This window comes from Staurois parvus, unplaced genomic scaffold (genome assembly GCF_062004578.1).
Source record: "Staurois parvus isolate SC_StPar_1 unplaced genomic scaffold, SC_StPar_1.0 ptg000827l, whole genome shotgun sequence".
NCBI lineage: Eukaryota > Metazoa > Chordata > Amphibia > Anura > Ranidae > Staurois > Staurois parvus.
Window position 1 is genome coordinate 6,726,416 of NW_028318623.1, and position 23,633 is coordinate 6,750,048.

General features: G+C 46.2%; 1 protein-coding gene across 2 annotated transcripts in view; it reads right to left on the reverse strand.

The window, feature by feature from the left end:
- LOC149443888 (uncharacterized) overlaps positions 1–23,633 on the reverse strand; it is a 44,985-nt gene that overhangs the window by 15,746 nt on the left and 5,606 nt on the right. For both annotated transcript variants that reach the window (XM_089655214.1, XM_089655213.1), the window contains exon 2: positions 3,703–4,053. In XM_089655214.1, the coding sequence (XP_089511340.1) occupies positions 3,703–4,053 (351 nt within the window). The remainder of the gene's footprint in view (positions 1–3,702; positions 4,054–23,633) is intronic.

The window sequence follows — 23,633 nt, forward strand, 5'->3', positions numbered from 1 at the left end:
GGTTGGACCCCCTTTTGCCTTAGATCTTCTTGGTATAGCTGTTGGAAACATTCCTCAGAGATTTTGGTCCATATTGACCTGATAGCATCACACTTTTCCTGCAGATTTCTTGGCTGCACATCCATGATGCAAATCTCCCGTTCCACCACATCCCAAAGCTACTCTATTGAATGGAGATCTGGTGACTGTGGAGGCCATTGGAATACAGTAAACTCATTGAAATCAGTCTGAGAAGATTTGAGCTTTGTGACAAGGTGCATTATCCAGCTGGAAGTAGTCATCAGAAGATGAGGACACTGTAGTCAGAAAGAGATGGGCATGGTCAGAAACAATACTCAGGTATGCCGTGGGGTTTAAAAAATGTTTGATCCTAGGGGGCCCAAAGTGTGCCAAGAAAATACTCCACACACCATATCACCACCAGATTTGTTGGCTGCACATCCATGATGCGAATCTCCCGTTACACCACATCCCAAAGGTGCCCTATTGTATTGAGATCTGGTGACTGTGGAGGCTATTGGGGTCCAGTGACCTCATTGTCATTGTCATGTTCAAGAAACCAGTTTGAGTTGATTTGAGCTTTGTGACATGGTGCTGGAAGTAGCCATCAAAAGATGGGGACACTGACACCCGGTTTGGTCTTCTGCTGCTGTAGCCCATCTGCTTCAAGGCTCGATGTGTTGTGCGCTCAGAGATGCTATTCTGTATACACTGGTTGTAACGAGTGGTTATTTGAGTTACTGCTGCCTTGTTTTCATCTCGAACCAGTCTTCCCATTCTCCGCTGACATCAACAAGGCATTTTCATCCACACAACTGCCGCTCGCTTGATATTTCCTCTTTTTCGGCCTATTTTCTGTAAACTCTAGAGATGGTTGTGCGTGAAAATCCCAGTAGATCAGCAGTTTTTGAAATACTTAGACCAGCCTGTCTGGCACCAACAATCATGCCACATTCAGAGTCAGCTAAATTTCCTTTCTTCCCCATTCTGATGCTCAGTTTGAAATTCAGCCAGTTGTCTTCACCGTGTCTAGATGCCTAAATGCATTGAGTTGCTGCCATGCGATTGGCTGATTAGCAATTTGTGTTAACAAGCAATTAAAACAGGTGTACCTAATAAAGTGGCCGGTGAGTGTATGTGTATGAATGTGAGAGAAGGATCTTCGATTGTAAGCTCCTACAGGAAATAGGAGAGCATATAGCATGCCGGTCCCATGAGTGTCCTCCGCCCTGAGCTGTACATCACGGATCACACCAGTGTGCTTTACACTGATAACGTCTAACTGACCCAAAGAGATCAGTCTGCAGCTGGTTATCTGCTACAGAAAAAGCTCATGTCATGCTCTAAAGACGGCAATGCATGGAATGGCTACCCAGAATCCTCTACACTTCCTGGGCCGCCGTTCAAGAGAAGTGTCCCTGTCTGGAATGACTCATCAGTGAGGGGACTTCTATGTGATATCTGCAATACTCACCTGGTTCGGGGAGGGCCGTACATCTCATTTCAGATTTGTTTGCATTTATAGGTTGTCCTCCAGTGCCTGTGAGACTACAAGTCCCAGCATTGCCCTCCAGTTCCTGTAAGACTAAAAGACCCACACTGCCCTCCATTGTCTGGGAGACTGCAAGTGACAGAATTGTGCTCCAGTGCCTGTGAGACTACAAGTCCCAACATTGTGCTCTGGTGGCTGTGAGACTACAAGTCCCAGCATTGCCCTCTGGTGGCTGTGAGACTACAAGTCCCAGCATTGCCTTCTGATGGCTGTGAGACTACAAGTCCCAGCATTGCCCTCTGATGGCTGTGAGACTACAAGTCCCAGCATTGCGCTCCGGTGGCTGTGAGACTACAAGTCCCAGCATTGCGCTCCGGTGGCTGTGAGACTACAAGTCCCAGCATTGTGCTCTGGTGGATGTGAGACTACAAGTCCCAGCATTGCCCTCTGGTGGCTGTGAGACTACAAGTCCCAGCATTGTGCTCCAGTGGCTGTGAGACTACAAGTCCCAGCATTGCGCTCCGGTGGCTGTGAGACTACAAGTCCCAGCATTGCGCTCCGGTGGCTGTAAGACTACAAGTCCAAGCATTGTGCTCTGGTGGCTGTAAGACTACAAGTCCCAGCATTGCCTTCTGGTGGCTGTGAGACTACAAGTCCCAGCATTGCCCTCTGGTGGCTGTGAGACTACAAGTCCCAGCATTGTGCTCTGGTGGCTGTAAGACTACAAGTCCCAGCACTGTGCTCTGGTGGCTGTAAGACTACAAGTCCCAGCATTGCCCTCTGGTGGCTGTGAGACTACAAGTCTCAGCATTGCCGTCTGGTGGCTGTGAGACTACAAGTCCCAGCATTGCCGTCTGGTGGCTGTGAGACTACAAGTCCCAGCATTGTCCTCTGGTGGCTGTGAGACTACAAGTCCCAGCATTGTCCTCTGGTGGCTGTGAGACTACAAGTCCCAGCATTGTCCTCTGGTGGCTGTGAGACTACAAGTCCCAGCATTGTGCTCTGGTGGCTGTAAGACTACAAGTCCCAGCATTGTCCTCTGGTGGCTGTGAGACTACAAGTCCCAGCATTGTCCTCTGGTGGCTGTGAGACTACAAGTCCCAGCATTGTGCTCTGGTGGCTGTGACACTACAAGTCCCAGCATTGTCCTCTGGTGGCTGTGAGACTACAAGTCTCAGCATTGCCCTTCAGAGCCTGTAAGCCTAAAATTCCCCGCACTACCCCCTAGAATTTGAAACTACAAGTCCCAGCATTGTCCTCTGGTGGCTGTGAAACTACAAGTCCCAGCATTGTCCTCTGGTGGCTATGAAACTACAAGTCCCAGCATTGTCCTCTGGTGGCTGTAAGACTAGAAGTCCCATCATTGCCTTCCGCAGCTTGACGCTACAAGTCACAGCATTGCCCTCCATAGCCTGAGGGCCAGTTCACACTATGAAAATGCACACCGGATACGTTTTTGCTTACAGTTCACACCACACAAAGTTCTGGTGCAGTTTGCTATGTTCCAGTACGGTTCTGTGCAGAAAAAAAAAATGCAGCATCTTCTACTTTTTTCTGCACCGGAAACTGACTGGAACTCTGATCTATAATTGGAAAAATTATAATTTTTGGTTATAAACTAATTTGGCTAATTTCTTTGTTTATTAAAAAGATAACTGAATACATTTTGGTCAAGATTTATGAAGAAATATTATTTATTTGCGCACTTTTATAAGAAAAACACTATTTTTCAAAATGTTTGGACTTTTTCATTTATATAGCAAAAAAAAAAAAAATAAAAATCCCAGTAGTGAATAAATACCACCAAAACAAAGCTTTATCTGTCTCAAAAAAATGCTAAGAAATTCATATGGGTACAGTGTTGCATGACCGCGCAATTGTCATTCAAAATGTGATAGGGCTGAAAGCTGAAAATTGGCCTGGACAGGAAGAGGGTAAAAGTGTCCAGACTGGAAGTGGTTAATTGTAAATGGACAAAACGCGTGAGGGTGGTCCTAGCACAGACAGAAGTGGTGTGTGCTCTCCATCAACCTGTCGATTTGTGTGCTGTTATTGCAGTGTGGCGCCATTCTTCGTAGTGGTGTGTATTGCAAGGAATGTGGATGGGCTCCTTGGGCTCTGGTGTCACTAGGTAGCTTTGTAAATGGACTTTATAATTTCAACGGTGTCAGTGCCATATCAAAGAGTTAAACAAATAATGACGTACTCACCATCAACCACCAGGAACACAGTGCCTTGATATAGAGTTGCATCCCCCTGGATCTCCACCATGTATTTATCCTCAAGAGCCTTTGTTACGTTTGTAATCACCAAGGAGGCGTTGGGGAAGACGCTGGCCGTCGCAATGGCTTTCTGCCCCCTACTCGTCGAGCCATCCCTATTGTTGAACCTTATAATCTGGTTGGCAGAAGATGTGTCGTTTCCTCGGTACCAGTCAAAGAATCGGATTCCTTCCGTGATTCCAGGGACATTAAAAGTAACACTCCCACCTATTATTGGTTTCCCAGGGCTCAGGACTATTTCCAGTGTGTTGGCCGAAACCATCAATACGGTAAAGAAGACTGCAATACAAAATAAGAGGAGACATTTTAGTTTATTGGTTTTTTTTTTTAATCAATGTCTAAGTTGAAGACAGATTGCAAGTCGTATTACACCAGTGGTCTCCAAACTGCGGCCTGGGGGCTTGCCTTTATCCGACCCTTGGGGCACTATTCCATCCACTGACACCAATGATGGGGCACTATTCCAACCACTGACACCAACAATGGGGCATTATTCCTCCCACTGACACCAACGATGGGGCACTATTCCTCCCACTGACACCAACGATGGGGCACTATTCCTCCCACTGACACCAACGATGGGGCATTATTCCTCCCACTGACACCGACAATGGGGCATTATTCCTCCCACTGACACCAACGATGGGGCACTATTTCTCCCACTGACACCGACAACGGGGCACTATTCCATCCACTGACACCAAACGATGGGGCATTATTCCTCCCACTGACACCAACGATGAGGCATTATTCCTCCCACTGACACCAACGATGGGGCACTATTCCATCCACTGACACCAACGATGGGTCATTATTCCTCCCACTGACAACAACGATGGGGCATTATTCCTCCCATTGACACCAATGATGGGGCACTATTCCTTCCATGGACACAACGATGGAGCACTATTCCTTCCATGGACACCAACAATGGGGCTCTACTCCTCCCACTGACACCAACGATGGGGCACTATTCCTCCCACTAACACCAACAATGGGGCACTATTTCTCCCACTGACACCAACCATGGAGCACTATTCCTCTCACTTACACCAACAATGGAACTTACTCATCCCATGGATATCAACGATGGAGCATTATTCCTCCCACTGACACCAACGATGAGGCAGCACTCCTGCCACTGACAACAATAGGGCACTACTCCCACTGACACCAACGATGAGGCATTATTCCTCCCACTGACAGCAACGATGGAACACTTTTATTCCCACTGACACCAACAATGGAACACTTATTCCTACTGACACCAAAAATGGAACACTATTCCTCTCACTGACACCAACAATGGAACACTATTCATTCCACCGACACCAACGATGGAACACTTTTATTCCCACTGACACCAACAATGGAACACTGTGCCTCCCATGGATACCAATGATGGAACAGTATTCCTACCACTGACACCAATGATGGGGCACAGTTCAGCTCGCAGACACAAATGATGGGGCATGGTTACTGACGGCTGGACATTTTCTACTCCCTTTGGCCACAGTCCAGCCCTGTAAAGTCCGAAGGATAGTAAACTGGTCCTTTGTTTAGAAAGTTTGGAGACCGATGTATCAGACAATGGCAGAGTAAAAGGTTTAGAATTCAAATGGCTGGCCATCCTTTTTACAGTCTGACTGTAGGATTTTCCTTTACCAAATCTATGTGATATGAGGACAACCCCAAGCAATCTGTTCAATCTGTATGAAATCAGACAGGCTCTTCCACTATATAGTATAGTTGATGGTAGATATAAATGAGATTGTACAATCAGATTGTATAGTGTATGGTCAGCCTAACAGGGACGATAGCTCAATGTAAGTAAATACTAGGAGCTTAAAGCTGAACTCTAGGCAGATATAAAAGACACCAGTTAATGTAGCTCTGTATTTAATAATGCAACATTAAATGTATTTTAACCCCTTTATGCCGGCTGCACACAAATGTGCGGCCTCCTGGCGTCTGGTCCTAGACGCCGAGCGGCCGCAAATTAACAAAAAACATATCTGCTGAGAGCACGTGCCCTGCGTGCTCCCAGCACACATGTCCAGTACTCACGGAAAGGTCCCGATCTGTTCTTTCGATTGGGACCTTTCCCGATCATGTGACCGCCGTGATGACGCGTCACAGCGGTCACATGATCCCTAAACCCTGTCCCGCCTCCCAGCTTCTGGATCTCTTAAAGGGCCGGGTGGCGCCGGCGGGAAAGGGTTAAATGCAAATCTGTGTAAATACCTAGATTCGACCTGGTATCAGCTTCTTGTTGTCCCTGTACAGCAGGGCAGGATTATGAGACGGTGAAGCAGCACCAGTAGACAATCAGTTCATGTGCTGACAAGAAGCATGCTGATAGGAGGAGACAGCAGAGTGACAGGGAGAGGAGCTCATCACTGCGCTGCCTCTCCTTTCACTGTCCGGTCCCAGACTGTGGAGGGGATCTAGAGTGACCTGGGCTCAGGGGAAGTTAGTTGAATAATTCTGGGAATCAGACTTATGCAGGCCATAGATGGGTCGAAAATCGGCCGATTTTTCGTCCGAAAATAAAATCGGCCGATTTTCGGATCGTTTGTGGGCTAAATGTTCGGCCGTTTTTCAGTATTTTGGCAGATTTTTTTATCGGTAAAGTTGGAAAAAATCGGCCGATTTTGCCGATCGGCCGATTTTCGCAGCAATGATGGGCAAATCAGCCGTTCTTTTACCGATAAAAAAATCTGCGCATGAGCAGTGACCTGCAAGAGGAAGACAAAAAGAAGAGGAAGAAGAGGATGAAGAAGAAGAGGAGGAAGAAGAAGAAGAGGAGGAGGAAGAAGAAGAAGAGGAGGAGGAAGAAGAAGAGGAGGAGGAGGAGGAGGAAGAAGAGGAGGAGGAGGAGGAAGAAGAAGGAGGAGGAAGAAGAAGAAGAAGGAGGAGGAAGAAGAAGAAGGAGGAGGAAGAAGAAGAGGAGGAGGAAGAAGAAGAGGAGGAGGAAGAAGAAGAGGAGGAGGAGGAAGAAGAGGAGGAGGAGGAAGAAGAGGAGGAGGAGGAGGAGGAGGAAGAGGAGGAGGAAGAAAAGAGGAGGAAGAAGAAGAAGGAGGAAGATGAAGAAGGAGGAAGATGAAGAAGGAGGAAGAAGAAGAAGGAGGAAGAAGAAGAAGGAGGAAGAAGAAGAAGGAGGAAGAAGAAGAAGGAGGAAGAAGAAGAAGGAGGAAGAAGAAGGAGGAGGAAGAAGAGGAGGAGGAAGAAGAGGAGGAAGAAGAAGAGGAAGAAGAAGAAGAGGAAGAAGAAGAAGAGGAAGAAGAAGAGGATGAAGAGGATGAAGATGAAGAGGATGAAGAAGAAGAGGATGAGGATGAAGAGGATGAAGAAGAAGAGGATGAAGAAGAAGAGGATGATGAAGATGAGGATGAAGAAGAAGAGGATGAAGAAGAAGAGGATGATGAAGAAGAGGATGATGAAGAAGAGGATGATGAAGAAGAGGATGATGAAGAAGAGGATGATGAAGAAGAGGATGATGAAGAAGAAGAAGAAGTAGAAGAGGATGAAGAAGAAGTAGAAGAGGATGAAGAAGAAGTGGAAGAAGAAGAAGAAGTAGAAGAAGAAGAAGAGGAAGAAGAAGTAGAGGATGAAGAAGAAGTAGAGGATGAAGAAGAAGAAGAGGATGAAGAAGAAGAGGAATTCCAGTCCAGCAAAAAGTGTCCCTGCAGAGAGTTCCGCTATTTCTTCTGACAGTTCCTTGACATTTATAGCGGTTGCAACAATGTATCTATTTATTTCCGAATAAAACCATCTGTATCCGAAATGGATACAAATAGATACATTGTTGCAACCGCTATAAATGTCAAGGAACTGTCAAAGAAATAGCGGAGCTCTCTGCAGGGACACTTTTTGCCAGCTGTAGACGGGATGAAAATCGGCCGATTTTTTTTACCGTTGCTGGTAACGTCGGCCGCTTGAACGACCGTTTTTTCGTTTTTTTTAAAGAAAAATCGGCCGATTTTCAACCCGTCTATGGCCTGCATAAGGCTCTAGCTACAAAAACATTTTGGGAACTGCACTGGTGTGAACCAGCGCTACTGGAATACATGGAAAATACTATGCATGCATTTTTGATGCAGGAAAAAAACCGCACTGGGTGGCATGTGGTGTAAACTGGCCCTTAACCAGTTCCCATCCGGCCCATGTACATAAACAGCGCCCACATTTACAGGTTGTGTGCGCTCCCTGGGACACAGTGGAACACCGATCACTGTACGGGACCTCTGTGTAATTAGGAACTGGCTGTAATCCTTTTTGAATGATGAAGCGGCACATTCTACAAGCAGAGCAAATAAGAGCTTTGCCAGTGGTATTGTAACCCCTTCCAGGGCAATTTCCAGCTTTCAGCTCTATCACACTTTGAATGACAATTGCGCGGTCATGCAACACTGTACCCACATGAATTTTTTAGCATTTTTTTGAGACAGATAAAACTTTATTTTGGTGGTATTTATTCACCACTGGGATTGTTATCTTATTAACTATATAAATGAAAAATTCCAAAAAATTTTTATAAAGTGTTTTTTTCTTAAACATTTTTGCAAATAAATAATATTTCTTTTTATTTTTTTCTTGTTATGTATTCGGTTATCTTTAGTAAAAAAAAAAAAAACACCAAATTAGTTTATAACCAAAAATTCTAATTTAAAAAAAAAAAAAAATTCTCACTTTTTTTTATATTATTTATGTGTTTATATTATAATTTTTCCAAAATTTTTTTTACATTTTTATTTTTTGTTATTGTTTTTTTTTTTAACATACTGCCACTATAGCAGTACAGTGTCACCATAGTGACACTGTACAACTTGTGGGTTGTGATGAATATATATATATTTTTTTTTTACACGGATTGCTTTTACACCCATAAAGGCTATAAAAGCAACCATTTCTCCTTTTCTCTGGCTGCACATGGTACAAGGCTGTTGTGAATAGCCTTGTGCCATGTGACCTCTGTTATCATTCACAGATTTCACACGTAGTAAGCAATGATGTCAAAAGTGACATCTTGCTTACTACTATTCATGTGATCACTGATTGGCCAATCAGTGATCACATGATCGGGACCTCACACAGAGGTCCTGTACAGTGATTTAACCCCCTAGGGGTCAAGGTTCTAAGCTGCAGGATCCACTTTGTTTCATTCTGTGAGATTGACCTAGCCAAATCATCCTCACACCAATGAGGTTCAACTATCAATCCCACAAAATCTTATCAAATAAAGATCCTAGTTGTGAAATTTTCTGCAAAAGATAAACTATGATGTCTGAAGCCCTTCTTTATATTTCTAATATGCTCTCCAAGTCTAGTGGACAATTTCCTGGTAGTTCTCCCTGTAGGTGGCACGGACATTCTAAAAGATAGGTCACATGCGTACTCCCATACATAATGAATTTTCGGATCTTCTAAATGACCCCATTGTCTTGGGATTGGAATTGAGTCAATTTCCTCAACTTGTTATCCCCTTTCATGACCCTGCATTCTTTAGACAATATTACACTATCAGATTTTTATCTTTTTTACGAATTGTGTGGGAAATCCTTCTATTGGAGCATTCTTCCGAGCAGTGTGAACCCCTATTAGAAGGATATATAATAGCCACAAAGCGTATTTGACTCTTAATCACGGAGAGTCCACTATATTTGGTGAGTGCAGTATATGTTGGTTATCACGGATGGTTCTAATACACTGAAGTTTCTGCATGCGGCACTTTTACATAAATTTTTGGAGCACATTGAAGATTTATTTATCTCCAAAATACGTTCGTTCCTAACCCCAGACACTACTAAACTACTCGTTCACTCCCTTATTATTTCACGTCTGGACTACTGCAACTCCCTTCTCACTGGCCTATCTCATCGCAGACTATCCCGCTTCAGTCTATCCTGAACTCATCAGACTGTCACCTACCCTCCTCACCTTTAGGCACACCCTGAAAACCCATCTCTTCAGGGAAGCCTACCCCACCCTCACCTAACAGCCGATCTCCTCCTCTCCTCCTACCACTCCATCTCCCACAGCCACTTCCTCCTGTACCACTACCCCCTCCCTCCTAGATTATAAGCTCGAAAGAGAAGGGCCCTCGAACCCCTCATGTATTGTATTGTTACTGTATTGTCTCATGTTCTGTCTCCCCCTAAAATGTACAGCGCTGAGCAAACCTTTTAGCACTATATAAATACTGTATAATATTTCAATCTTTGGATTGGGACTTTTATTTTGCACTTTTATTTGGACATTATTTTATATATTATTGTTTTTTTATTTTTTTATTTTTTTTTGCGCTGTTTTTCATTTTCATTAATTTTGTTTGAAGGTCTGTCAACAACGAGCAGCAGCATTGGCTTAGGAGTTATATATTTTTTGGCGCAGGGTTTTTTTCAAAAAATGCATCAACGCAGCAAAAAACGCACTACGTGCTTTTTTGCAGTGTTTCCATTGAAGTCTATAGAACCAAAAACACAACTTTCTGCGCTCACAAAAGTCCCTGACCCTTTCCAAAAAACGCACCGGGTGCAAATGCGGAGATGTGAACATGTCCCATATGAACTGTATTGCGTTTCTGCAAAATGCTGTGAACCTAGGGTAAGACCAGTTGTGTCTTGCCCTGCACATGTGCTCTGCCTCTCACTTTTCTCCCAACTGATCTCTATCCTCTGACCCTCCTCAGGCTCTCCTCTCCCCCCTACCTGTGGGTTCCAATCCCTGACCAAGTCTGACTGCTTTGTGACCTCTGATCCTCCACTGCTTATCCCACCGCTGGCCACATCTCTCTCCTGCCTGTTATCTGCGTGAGCACTGGGCTCTTTGGTCGCTGTGCCCGCCAGCATCCTAGCAACCAGTGATGGATCCCTGGCGCCACTGTCATGGAAATTTTGTATTTTAGGTTGAACTTTAAATGTGTCATATATTAGTGTTATTCATATGTCTCTCGTGTGGCTTAATTAAAGCTCTGAAGGCTGTAATTAGGCCATGCGCATTTACAATGTATATGTTACAGTACTCAGCTCGGTAATGGACGAGATGGCAGATCTGCGCTTATAGACCGCCGTGTATACCACCACAGCATTCGATGCGAATGCCGCCGGCGGTAGGCCGCGGCCTGTATCCACATATCAGCAGCATAGTACCACATGGACTTCGTATGGCCAGGCGCCGGGCAGTGCGAACTCCGCGTGTGGGCTCATATGTATCTCTTCAACCACTACCGACCTGAAACTGTATCTGGATGGATGTGTTTTAATCGGGCCCATTCAGATACAGACTGGCACTGTTTAATCTAGGGGATGCTTGTACAGAGAATTTACATACCACTAGGAGCTAATAGGATGGGAAGTTTGCTCTCCTCAGAGAGTTCATGGGGGGGAGGGGAGGACTGGTGTAAAGGGGGAAGGTTGCTTCCCTCAGAGAGCTCATGGAGGGAGGGGAGGACTGGTGATAGATAAGAGGAAAGGCTACGCTCCAACTGGAATGTACATCCTGTGTATAGGCACTCCCCATGCATTGTTCTGTGGGAGGGGATTGACCTGACTCATGTGGGGGGCGTGTGTGTAATAAAACCGGGGGCTGAGTCTGCAGCCAGCCTCCATGTGAATTCCAACAGCAGCCTGAGAGTATCATCTGATTATTCCTGGGTAACAGGAGCTCCATTTCCCCACATCTCGAGATAGCTAAACCAGTTGGAGGCGCAGGAATCATGGAGTTTAGCTGCAGTCGCGGTAAGTGGAAGGCGTAATACGGCTGCAGCAAAGTTCGCACAGCTTTATGGGGGATTTCTGCGCATCCAACTGCGAGTACTCACGGTAAGGAAAAATTCGTTAAAAGCGAAGGTTCCCAGGCTGACAGGTGTATGTAAACCAAGGGGTGGCACGTTGCCTGATGTAATTACCCAAATATGGCAATGGCCATATCTGGTCAATAATAGAGATCTCTGGACCAACAGCTGAATGGCCGGTGATGCATAACTGGTTTCTAGGAAACCATCTGCTTCATAGTGGACAGTGTCCTAACAAAAGGCTTGAGGACACAGTGGTCGTGGTATGAACACTTCAGCCTCAGTGCTGGCCCCCTCACCATGCAACAGATTCATGTACCCGTTTCCAACACATCTAGAAGTCTGCTGAAGGCACCAACATTTCTCATGTGAAGGAGTGGCAAAGCGTTTGCAAGACTTTTTATGAATTCCAAGAAGTAATTCAGCATGCCTATAAACTTGTTCCTACACCATGGATTGATAGTCACCCGGCAAGCTTGGCCAGAAGCCAATATTATCTTCCCACCCTCCACAATATAACCATACCTCATCCCCTCACGATGCATTAGATTCACGTACCTGCTCCCAACATGTACAGGGATCTGTTGGAGGCACCAACATTTGTCATGCGGAGGGAGTGGTAGAATTCCTATTGTTTACAGGAGGAGCTGGTTACGCCGTGACATCACGCCTCCGGAGCCTCGTGGAGGTCCGGCGGCCATCTTGGATGCTGGACGGTCAGTCCTAAATTGCTGCTTTTTCTACATGTTTTGATGCATCGATTTTACACTTCTTTCATGCTCAATTTGGGAGACATTATCCCTTAATAAATTCTATATAATATACTACACTATGGGCACCCTCTTGTTTAACTCCCTGGTGGAGTAAATTAATTTGCAGAAGCCCATTCAAGGTCCATTCCAGTACCCAGAAAGGAGATCTCCTGTATATCCAGGAAGCTGTACCCACCAATCCCTGTAGGGGACCTCTGGCTGTCTTGGATCACCGTAAAGCCTTGAAATCACCCAGTGTGCCACTTACCCTTCAGAGGAAGGATTACCTACCATCTGCTCTACCCTGATCCCCTTGAGAGGACAACTTGACCTATACTTATATGCACATTCAAGTTGCGCATCGGTGAGTGCGCAATTTTACTATTACCATCTGCACAAGCACCGGAATACTTTTGAAGCAGGCACCTTCAGAGCACTATTGTCACTTTTGGAACATTTCTCTTTATATATATTTTATCATTTAAAGAGCAGGGCCCTCGAACCCCTCGTGTATTGTATTGTCACTGTCTTTTCTCATGTTCTGTCCCCCTTGCTACTTTACAGCGCTGAGCATACCCTTTGGTGCTCTATAAATACAGTATAATAATAATAATTTATCCATGAACTATATTTATCGCAAAGGCATTTTATTAGATATATACTTCCTAGCGCTGCACTGCATTGTGATACTTCTTTATAAATAAAGTGTAACCTTCATGGATCAACTGTCAACCAGCAAGCTTGGCCAGAAGCAAAATATTGGCCCACCTTCTACAATATAACTATACCCTGTCCACTCAAAGCCTTAATGTTTTTTCATAACTTTTAGCCAAAAATTTTCTTTTTTTGTATAGCATGGGGATTGGTTATTGTGACGGGAGTGACTTTTGTGGTGGGGGGGATCCCTGTGTCAGCTCATGTTCCCTTCATTATGTTTAACTCCATGTCCTAGTATTATGTATTGGTGTGGGTGTCCTAGTATTATGTATTGGTGTGGGGATTGTTCTCTGCCATGTGGTTGTCCATTGTTCACTGCCAGGTGGTTGTCCATTGTTCACTGCCATGTGGTTGTCCATTGTTCACTGCCAGGTGCCACATCCCATTGTTCTGTGTCTTGGTTGGGTGGGGGGGTGTTTCCTGTAGCCCTTCCCACTGATGGGGCGGGCTGATGATGTGTTTCCTGTTCCTGGTTGTGTTTCCCCGCCCTGTGTATATATCTTGTGTTTGTGTAAAAATAAAGGAGTTGATTTCCTGTCTTAAGAAGAGTCGGGTGCTGTCTATTTCCAGAATGATCAGCGATGGGGATCCGGGGATTTGTGTTCGGACAGGGAAGCTGCAGTATAACAGAAATACCCAGGTGCGGTCTGGGTCCAGTTCCGTTACAGTTATAAGGTCAAAACTTTTATGCTATGACCCCCCCCCCCAGAGGAACCTCTTCTTGCTACTTGATCTCTCCAGCAGAAACTTAATTAAAATGATGTTCAAAGTGTGGAATGGATGGACCCTTTGCTAGATTTTCAGAGTTCATGCACACAGACATTAGTAGGCATCTTAAATGCTACATGTCCTTGTACGCACTTGAAAGCTGCTGCAAAAGAGCATTGGTGTTTACAAGAGTATGGCTGCCAACAACCATTAACATTCGGCTCCCTTGGGCAAATTATTGTTAGATCTACAAAATGGCCATGTGCGTGAACCCTTAGTCTTGGCTGCATCTGAATTAGGGTGTTCCCATTTCCTAAGTGTTGACCGCAGCAGAAAGTATGGAGAAAGGGATACGTGCAGAAATAAAATTAAATTACAACCCTTTAGTACTAGGTGGAAGGCTAAAGAAAGAATTTAACTGATGAAGGGGTTTAATGATTTGCAATTCTGGGAGCTTGAACAGGTTGCTCATTAACCATAGCAGAGTGGTATTTCATACTGGAAGGCTGCATAGGGTCAACATGTTTCCTTTGGTATTACATGGCTAGAAATGCCAGTAAACCCTCCAATTGGAGGCTGAAAGGGCTTGCTGGCACTTATAGCTTATAACGCGAAAAGAAGCAAAAAGTTGCAAAAGCATAGTCTATTGTATATGTTCCAGATGAATGAGAACTCTGCACACACTCAATAAGGAGCATGATGGTGGACAAGTGAGCATGCAAAGTTTGACAGCCCGTAGGGGTCATCCAGCAGGATCATCCAGGAACATTCTGCTTGGACAAAAATCTATTAGAATGGAAATGGGAGGGAGGTGATAAATGAAGCAGACATGACCTCCTGGGTATACAGGTATGGAATATTTTAGTTTAACCTGCAGGCAGAAAAAAAATTATTTACCAGATTTACCCATCAATGCTATATAGGCTGGAGGAATCCCCCACTTCGGCTATTGTATTCTGACAACCACCCAAAATGACAAACACAAATACCCCTGCACTCGGGGGTGAGCTCGATAGAGGCTATGGATCCGTCCTGGTAATCATGGATAGTGCACGTCTTGCTGCCCTCAAAGGACTGGGGAAGTCCAAAACCACTGGATACAAAGAAAACAAACATTACCCTAACCACTTGCCCTCCAGAGGATTTACCCCCCTTCCTGATCAGGCCATTTATTACGTTACGGCGCTGTGTTACTTTGACTGACAATTGCGCAGTCATGCAACGCTGCACCCAAATTAAATTTACATCCTTTTTTCCCACGAATAGAGCTTTCTTTCAGTGGTATTTGATCGCCTCTGCGTTTTTCACAAAAAGACCGACAATATTGAGAATAAATATTTTTGACTTTTTGTCATTAAACATATCCAGTAAAAAAAATTTAAATAATCAAATTTCGTCATAAACTGAGGCCAAAATGTATTCTGCTCCATGTCTTTGCTAAAAAAAAAATCCCAATACGTGTAAATGAATTCATTAACATGAAAGTTATAGAGTTTACAAATGGTGGTTTGTATACTGGGATTTTTTTTTTCATTTTAATTAGTAATGGCGGCGATCAGCGACTTATAGCGGGACTGTGGCGGACATTCTGACACTAGGGGGAACTGACTTGGTGTCACTGATATCCCCAGTGACACCAATAGAGTGATCAGCATTAAAAAAAAAAAAAAAAAAAGCACTGACACTGTACTAATGGCACTGGGCAGGAAGGGGTTAACATCGGGGGCGATCAAAGGGTTAACTGTGTGCTGGGAGTGTTTTACTAGGGGGCAGTGTGTTGGTGCTTCACTGTAATCACACTGCTGTGGATGGCTGTTCTGTCTGGGATCTTATTCTGTTACTGTGAGGAAACAGAGGTACGCTGGTTGATGGAGGAGGCATAGCTGGGCCCGCCACTCTTAGTGTTACTAAACCCTGGACCCTGCATTCACTATATCCGCTCTCCCCTGGACCCTGCATTCACTATATCCGGTCTCCCCGGACCCTGCATTCACTATATCCGCTCTCCCCGGACCCTGCATTCACTATATCCAGTCTCCCCGAACCCTGCATTCACTATATCCAGTCTCCCCAGACCCTGCATTCACTATATCCAGTCTCCCCAGACCCTGCATTCACTATATCCAGTCTCCCCAGACCCTGCATTCACTATATCCGCTCTCCCCGGACCCGGCATTCACTATATCCGCTCTCCCCGGACCCCGCATTCACTTTATCCGGTCTCCCCGGACCCCGCATTCACTATATCCGGTCTCCCCGGACCCCGCATTCACTATATCCGGTCTCCATGGACCCCGCATTCACTATATCCGGTCTCCCCGGACCTCGCATTCACTATATCCGGTCTCCCCGGACCTCGCATTCACTATATCCGGTCTCCCCGGACCTCGCATTCACTATATCCGGTCTCCCCGGACCCGGCATTCACTATATCCGCTCTCCCCGGACCCCGCATTCACTTTATCCGGTCTCCCCGGACCCCGCATTCACTATATCCGGTCTCCCCGGACCCCGCATTCACTATATCCGGTCTCCATGGACCCCGCATTCACTATATCCGGTCTCCCCAGACCTCGCATTCACTATATCCGGTCTCCCCGGACCTCGCATTCACTATATCCGGTCTCCCCGGACCTCGCATTCACTATATCCGGTCTCCCCGGACCCCGCATTCACTATATCCGGTCTCCCCGGACCCCGCATTCACTATATCCGGTCTCCCCGGACCCCGCATTCACTATATCCGGTCTCCCCGGACCCCGCATTCACTATATCCGGTCTCCCCGGACCCCGCATTCACTATATCCGGTCTCCCCGGACCCCGCATTCACTATATCTGGTCTCCCCGGACCCTGCATTCACTATATCCGGTCTCCCCGGACCCTGCATTCACTATATCTGGCCTCCCACAGTACACAGAATATGGAAATACAATTATTTTAGTAAATATAAACTGCTACATACCTTTTCTCATCAGCAGTATATAGCAGTCATGTAACTTCTATCAGTGTCCAGCAGAGCACTAGTTAAAGCTTGTAGGAGGAGTTTTCTTTCTGTTCTAGGAGGATGCAGAACTCCTGACCTCTGTCTGGGCAGTGCTGATTGGCCCTGTGCTGATCACATGCACTCTCCCAAGATAAAAAAAAACTCTCTAGCAATACACACTAAACTGAGCATGTGCAGAGTGTCTCCACACGATATGTCTTATCAGGAGATAAGAGGGGGGGCACTGGAAGAAGGAGAGGATCAGAGAAGTCAGGATTAAACAGCATATTTACACAATGCAGAGGATTAACCCCTTGGGTTCCACAGCGAGTATAACAAGCATGCTTTACTGCATATACAGACTGATTTTACTGTTGTGGGTTTGGAAACACTAAGCGGAAATCACTGCGTATAGAGTGATGGGACACCACCTAACACACAACTTCTCTTTATTACTATGCGCCGTGAAAGCTCATCTTTGAGTCGGGAAACTGCCTTAACCCTTTTGCTGCCAAAGCCATTTGTTTTGCACACATTTAAAAAATAATTTGAGGCCTGAAGATTGCACTAAACTCCCAAAACATTCTAGATTTTCTGAAAGCAGACACCCTAGAGAATAAAATAGTGGTAGTTCCAATTTTTTATGTCACATGTAACTACTGCAAAGGTCTAGGAAACGCAGTAAAAAAAACACACTAAAGTGAATTTTAGGGCAAACAAATGCAATAATGACCCAAATGTTTGGTAAAATATAAAAGATGAGGTTGTGCCGAGTAAACAGATACCCAACATGCCAAACCTTAAACTTGTGTTCACCTTCAATGGGGACAAACTTCAGTACCCTATATTTTCTATAGGCGACACTTCAAAAGTTATGGAGGTAACTAGAATTTTTGCTCTCAATCCGGCGTACACAGCGATATGTAACATGTGTATTTCAATAGACGTTTTTACATGTTGACGCCCTGACGTGCGTATATGTGGGGCTGGGGGGAGCCTCAAAATTTTTTTGGGGGGTGAGAGGGGCGTTATGTGATTGGGTGTAATTTTATTATTTTGCAATAATTTCTTTTACTTAACTTTTTTTCATCACATAGGGGACACAAAGTCACCTATGTGATGATTTTTAGGTGACAGGTTCTCTTTATAATTTTTTTAGACCACAGGTGTCAAACTGGCGGCCCTCCAGCTGTTGCCAAACTACAAGTCCTATGAGGCATTGCAAGACTGACAGTTACAGGCATGACTCCCAAAAGGTAGAGGCATGATGGGACTTGAGAAACATGGGTCTAGACCAGGGGTGTCAAACTGGCGGCCCTCCAGCGATTTCGTAACTACAAGTCCCATCATGCCTCTGCCTTTGGGAGTCATGCTTGTAACTGTCAATCTTGCAATGCCTCATGGGACTTGTAGTTTGGCAACAGCTAGAGGTCCACCAATTTGACACCCGTTTTAGATCCTGCATGTCTCCTATGGGCTCCACTCAATGTATTGCACTATAGACCACATTCCAATACACTGCTTCTCAGTTGCGTTAGCCGTGAAAGTGACAGTGGTGACCCGGAAGTGACGCCACACACGTCACCTTCAGGGTCCCAGAAAGAAAGGGAGGACAGCACACGTTTATTCTCTCTCCCTCTACCTGCCATGTCGCTCTTTGGGCCCTCAGAGAGGCACGCAGGCCCGAAAACATGGTGGTTGCTCATAGGTCTGCGCACGCGGGGGTGGAGGGCCATTACTGGAGGCTGTGGAAGCCATCGGGCGGCCTGTCAGTTTTACACGCAATCCTGGTGGCTGCAGCCCCCTCCCACTGTACAATGTACGGACCTGGCGGTGAAAGGTTAATGTTAGACTGTTCACATGACCACAGTTCCCACCTCCTGGCATTGGTTAGCGTGCACTTGGGTAAAGGTACCCTTCACGCATGGCATGGCCCACAAAAAAAGTGCCATTCGCGACATTAGCGGCACTGGCAATGCAGATCGATGATCAAGCTTCGGTCCATGGCATCAGATCCCTTAGGCTGCTGAATACAATCCCAGTCTGTGAATCTCAGAAAGGCATCTCTATTACACATTACAAGCTGTAAAGTTTGGCTGGAAAAGTGTGCAGGAGCAGAGCAGGAGGAGGAGGAAGAAGAGGAGGAGGAAGAAGAAGAAGAAGAGGAGGAGGAGGAGGAGGAGGAGGAGGAGGAGGAGGAGGAGGAAGAGGAGGAGGAAGAGGAGGAGGAGGAAGAGGAAGAGGAGGAGGGAAGAGGAAGAGGAAGAGGAAGAGGAAGAGGAAGAGGAAGAGGAAGAGGAAGAGGAGGAGGAGGAGGAGGAGGAGGGAGGAGGAGGAGGAGGAAGAGGAGAGGAAGAGGAGAGGAGAGGAGGAGGAGGAGGAGGAGGAGGAGGAGGAGGAGGAGGAGGAGGAGGAGGAGGAGGAGGAAGAGGAAGAGGAGAGGAAGAGGAGGAGGAAGAGGAAGAGGAGGAAGAGGAAGAGGAGAGGAGAGAGGAGGAGAGGAGGAGGAAGAGGAGGAGGAAGAGGAGGAGGAAGAGGAGGAGGAGGAGGAGGAGGAGGAGGAGGAGGAGGAGGAGGAAGAGGAGGAGGAGGAGGAGGAGGAGGAGGAGGAGGAGGAGGAGGAGGAGGAGGAGAGGAGGAGGAGGAGGAAGAGGAGGAGGAGGAGGAGGAGGAGGAGGAGGAAGAGGAGGAGGAAGAGGAGAGGAGGAGGAGGAGGAGGAGGAGGAGGAGGAGGGGAGGTGGTGGCGGCGGTCGAGGCATCCCCTCCAAGCATTAAGGGTCGCTGGCCAGCTTGGCCTGAAGAGGAGGAGGGACAGGCGCTGAGCTTGAGCTGGTGACCAGGACAAGACTTACACCCCGGTCACATCAAACCGTACTTTGAAATCGTGCGACTTGCAGTGAAGTCGCACAAAGTTGGGTGACCTGCCGTTGCAGGTGCGATTTGCAATGTTTATACAAAATCGCACCAAAAGTAGTACATGCGCTACTTTAGAAATCAAGGTGGCTCCGACAAATTGGAACCGCACCGATATGACCGCTCTAATTGCGGACAATATAGGATTTGGCATGCGATTTGCATATCGCATGCCAATTCGTATCCAGTGTGACCGGGGTGTTAGGAAGGGATGTCTCACTAGCTGTGTCTTGGTACCAAGTATATTAGAGATGCAGACAGTCCTTTCTCACGGCATCACTAATGCTGAAATCTCTGGAATGCAAAGCCTGCAGGGGAAGTTCTTTTATTTATGACTCTAAGGAACTTAATTAGTAATCAGGTTCGGTCACTTCAGAAAGTCCCCAGGTAGGCTAATAACTGTCTCCAACTACAGTCACCAAGGCTGGGAGTTCCCCAGAGACCTCAGACTGTTACCCAATCTGTCCAATCAGAATGAATTGGGTAACTCATCTCATTTCTGTGGGCATCATGAACCCATCCTGCACAGATCCAGGGCCGGGACAAGGGGTGGGCAGGAGAGTCAGTTGCCCTGGGAGTGGTGGGGGCTGTGCTAGAAGGGATGATTTGGATGGGGAGAATTTGTACTAAGAGGGTGGATTTGTGTTAGGAAGGGGAATTTGGAGGGGATTTGTGCTAGTAGGGATGACAGGGGCGAGTTGTGCTCGGAGGGTAGATTTGGTGCGAGATTAGTGCTAGGAGAGGGGGATTTATGCTTAAAAAGGGAAATTTGAGGGGAAGAGGATTTGTGCTAGTTGGGCGGATTGGGAGGGAAACCCTGTGCAAAATGTAGATTTATAAATGATGGCCACCATATAGTCCTACAGGTCCTGTGCACCATATAAAACTACAGGCCATGTGCACCATATAGGTTTCCTAGCCATGTGCATCATATAGATCTTCCAGCCATTCGTACCATATAGATCTACAAACCATGTGTATCATGTAAATCTACAAAACATGGGCACCACATAGGTCTAAAAGTCACGTGCACCATATAGCTCCTACAGGCCATGTGCATCATATAGACCTACATCCCATGTGCACCATGTAGATTTACACATTTTGGGCACCATATAGTCCCACAGGCCATGTACATCATATAGGTCTACAAACCATATGCACCATGTAGGTCTACAAGTCATGGGAACCATATAGACCTACACCCCATGTACACCATATAGCTCCTACAGGCCATGGACACCACGTAGGTTTACAAAACATGGACACCACGTAGGTCTACAAAACATGGACACCACGTAGGTCTACAAAACATGGACACCACGTAGGTCTACAAAACATGGGCACCACGTAGGTCTACAAAACATGGGCACCACGTAGGTCTACAAAACATGGGCACCACGTAGGTCTACAAAACATGGGCACCACGTAGGTCTACAAAACATGGGCACCACGTAGGTCTACAAAACATGGGCACCACGTAGGTCTACAAAACATGGGCACCACGTAGGTCTACAAAACATGGGCACCACGTAGGTCTACAAAACATGGGCACCACGTAGGTCTACAAAACATGGGCACCACGTAGGTCTACAAAACATGGGCACCACGTAGGTCTACAAAACATGGGCACCACGTAGGTCTACAAAACATGGACACCACGTAGGTCTACAAAACATGGACACCACGTAGGTCTACAAAACATGGACACCACGTAGGTCTACAAAACATGGACACCACGTAGGTCTACAAGTCATGGGCACCACGTAGGTCTGCAAGTCATGGGCACCACGTATTTATTATTATTTATTTATTTATCGAGTTTATATAGCACCAAAGGGTTTGCTCAGCGCTGTACAATATAGGGGGGACAATACATGAAACAGTACAGTAACATCAAAGAGCACATAAGGGGTAAGAGGGCCCTACTCTTTCGAGCTTACAATCTAGACGTAGGTCTACAAGTCATGGGCACCACGTAGGTCTACAAGTCATGGGCACCACGTAGGTCTACAAGTCATGGGCACCACATAGGTCTACAAGTCATGGGCACCACATAGGTCTACAAGTCATGGGCACCACATAGGTCTACAAGTCATGGGCACCATATAGCTCCTACAGGACATGTGCATCACGCATTGGTGTGAATCAGGCCTGAAATGCATTGAAAGCGCATCAAAAATGCACATGTAGTATTGTTGATATGTTTTGCATTTTTAATCTGTCCAGCAATATGTTGAACGAAAAAAATTCAAAAATGCAAACCACATCAAAAAACACATCAAAAACTTGCATGCAAAAGCGCAAAACACAACTCAGAAAGCACTGCAAAACGCTAACTGCAGCGGTGTGATACAGGCCTGAAATGCACTGAAAATGCATCAAAACACATTTTTTAATACATTTTTAATCTGTCTAGCATCAAGTTGGCCAAAGAAAAAAAAAAACAACATTAAAAAAATGCAAAACGACTAAAAAAATGCTTCATAAACGCTCATGCAAAAAACGCACTACAAAATGGGCAAAACACAAACTGCATTGGTGTGAACCAGGAACGTGTTGTGTTTTGATGTGTTTTTTTTTTTTAATACATAACCTATAAAAAAGGCATCCTAAACATGGTAAAATCGCGGCACCTCATGCACACCCTACAGGTCCGCAAGTCGTGCTCGCCCTACAGGTCCGCAAGTCGTGCTCGCCCTACAGGTCCGCAAGTCGTGCTCGCCCTACAGGTGCGCAAGTCGTGCTCGCCCTACAGGTGCGCAAGTCGTGCTCGCCCTACAGGTGCGCAAGTCGGGCTCGCCCTACAGGTGCGCAAGTCGGGCTCGCCCTACAGGTGCGCAAGTCCTGCTCGCCCTACAGGTGCGCAAGTCATGCTCGCCCTACAGGTGCGCAAGTCATGCTCGCCCTACAGGTGCGCAAGTCATGCTCGCCCTACAGGTGCGCAAGTCATGCTCGCCCTACAGGTGCGCAAGTCATGCTCGCCCTACAGGTGCGCAAGTCATGCTCGCCCTACAGGTCCGCAAGTCATGCTCGCCCTACAGGTCCGCAAGTCATGCTCGCCCTACAGGTGCGCAAGTCATGCTCGCCCTACAGGTCCGCAAGTCATGCTCACCCTCAAAATGCCATTTCCATGTGGTTACAGGGCAGTTGTAACATGGCCCCATTCACTTTTAGGGGTCCTGTTCGGAGGTGTTCCCGCCTGCCAAATGTGATATGCCATTTAATTTCTGCCACAGCACGGGTTCAGTCCTGAGCTCCTGCATGCCCTTGTTTAGCTGGGTGGTAAAACCACAGCTCGGCTTCTTGCTTTTACCACTCCTCGACTACCCGTGTGAACAAACTCTTAATCATCTATTTTTGCGGTCTTATGGTTGGAGCTCTAACAAAGGAAATGTTTAAATACCAAAAGAGTTACACAGCCTTTCATTCAGCCGTAATGCATTTCTTATTTTGAAAGCAAAGGAAAAGGAGAAGTGAAAAAAAGGGTTTGTGGTTTTTATTGGTATTAAAGTAGATCTAAGGCCCAAAACCTTTTTTTTTACATTTTGGCTAGAGTACAGGGAGGGAGGGAGTTGGGGGTTGGGAGCGAAACTGCTGTTCTTTTTGCCATTTGTGTCCCATTAGAGAGATTTCACTTCCTGTCCTACAGATCCCACAATGAGATATCTTTCCAATGTAAAGGAAACCTCCTCTAAATGCAGAATTAAACCCAATAATTTTTAGCGGAACTAAAGTCTTAGAGCAGAACACAAAGCCGATACTCACCTGATCCTTCGATTTTCCGGAAACCAGCACTCCCCCACATCCAGCAGTGGACTGTTCCTGATGGCTCAATGTACTGAGCTGGTCTATGGGCGTGATGACGTCAAAAACAGTCCACCGCACAAGACCGCTAAACCACAGGGGGATTGGGGAAAGATGGCGGGAAGGCTATGGCAGATAAGAAGGTTCCCATGTTACAACCAACCAGTGGAATTGGTACCAT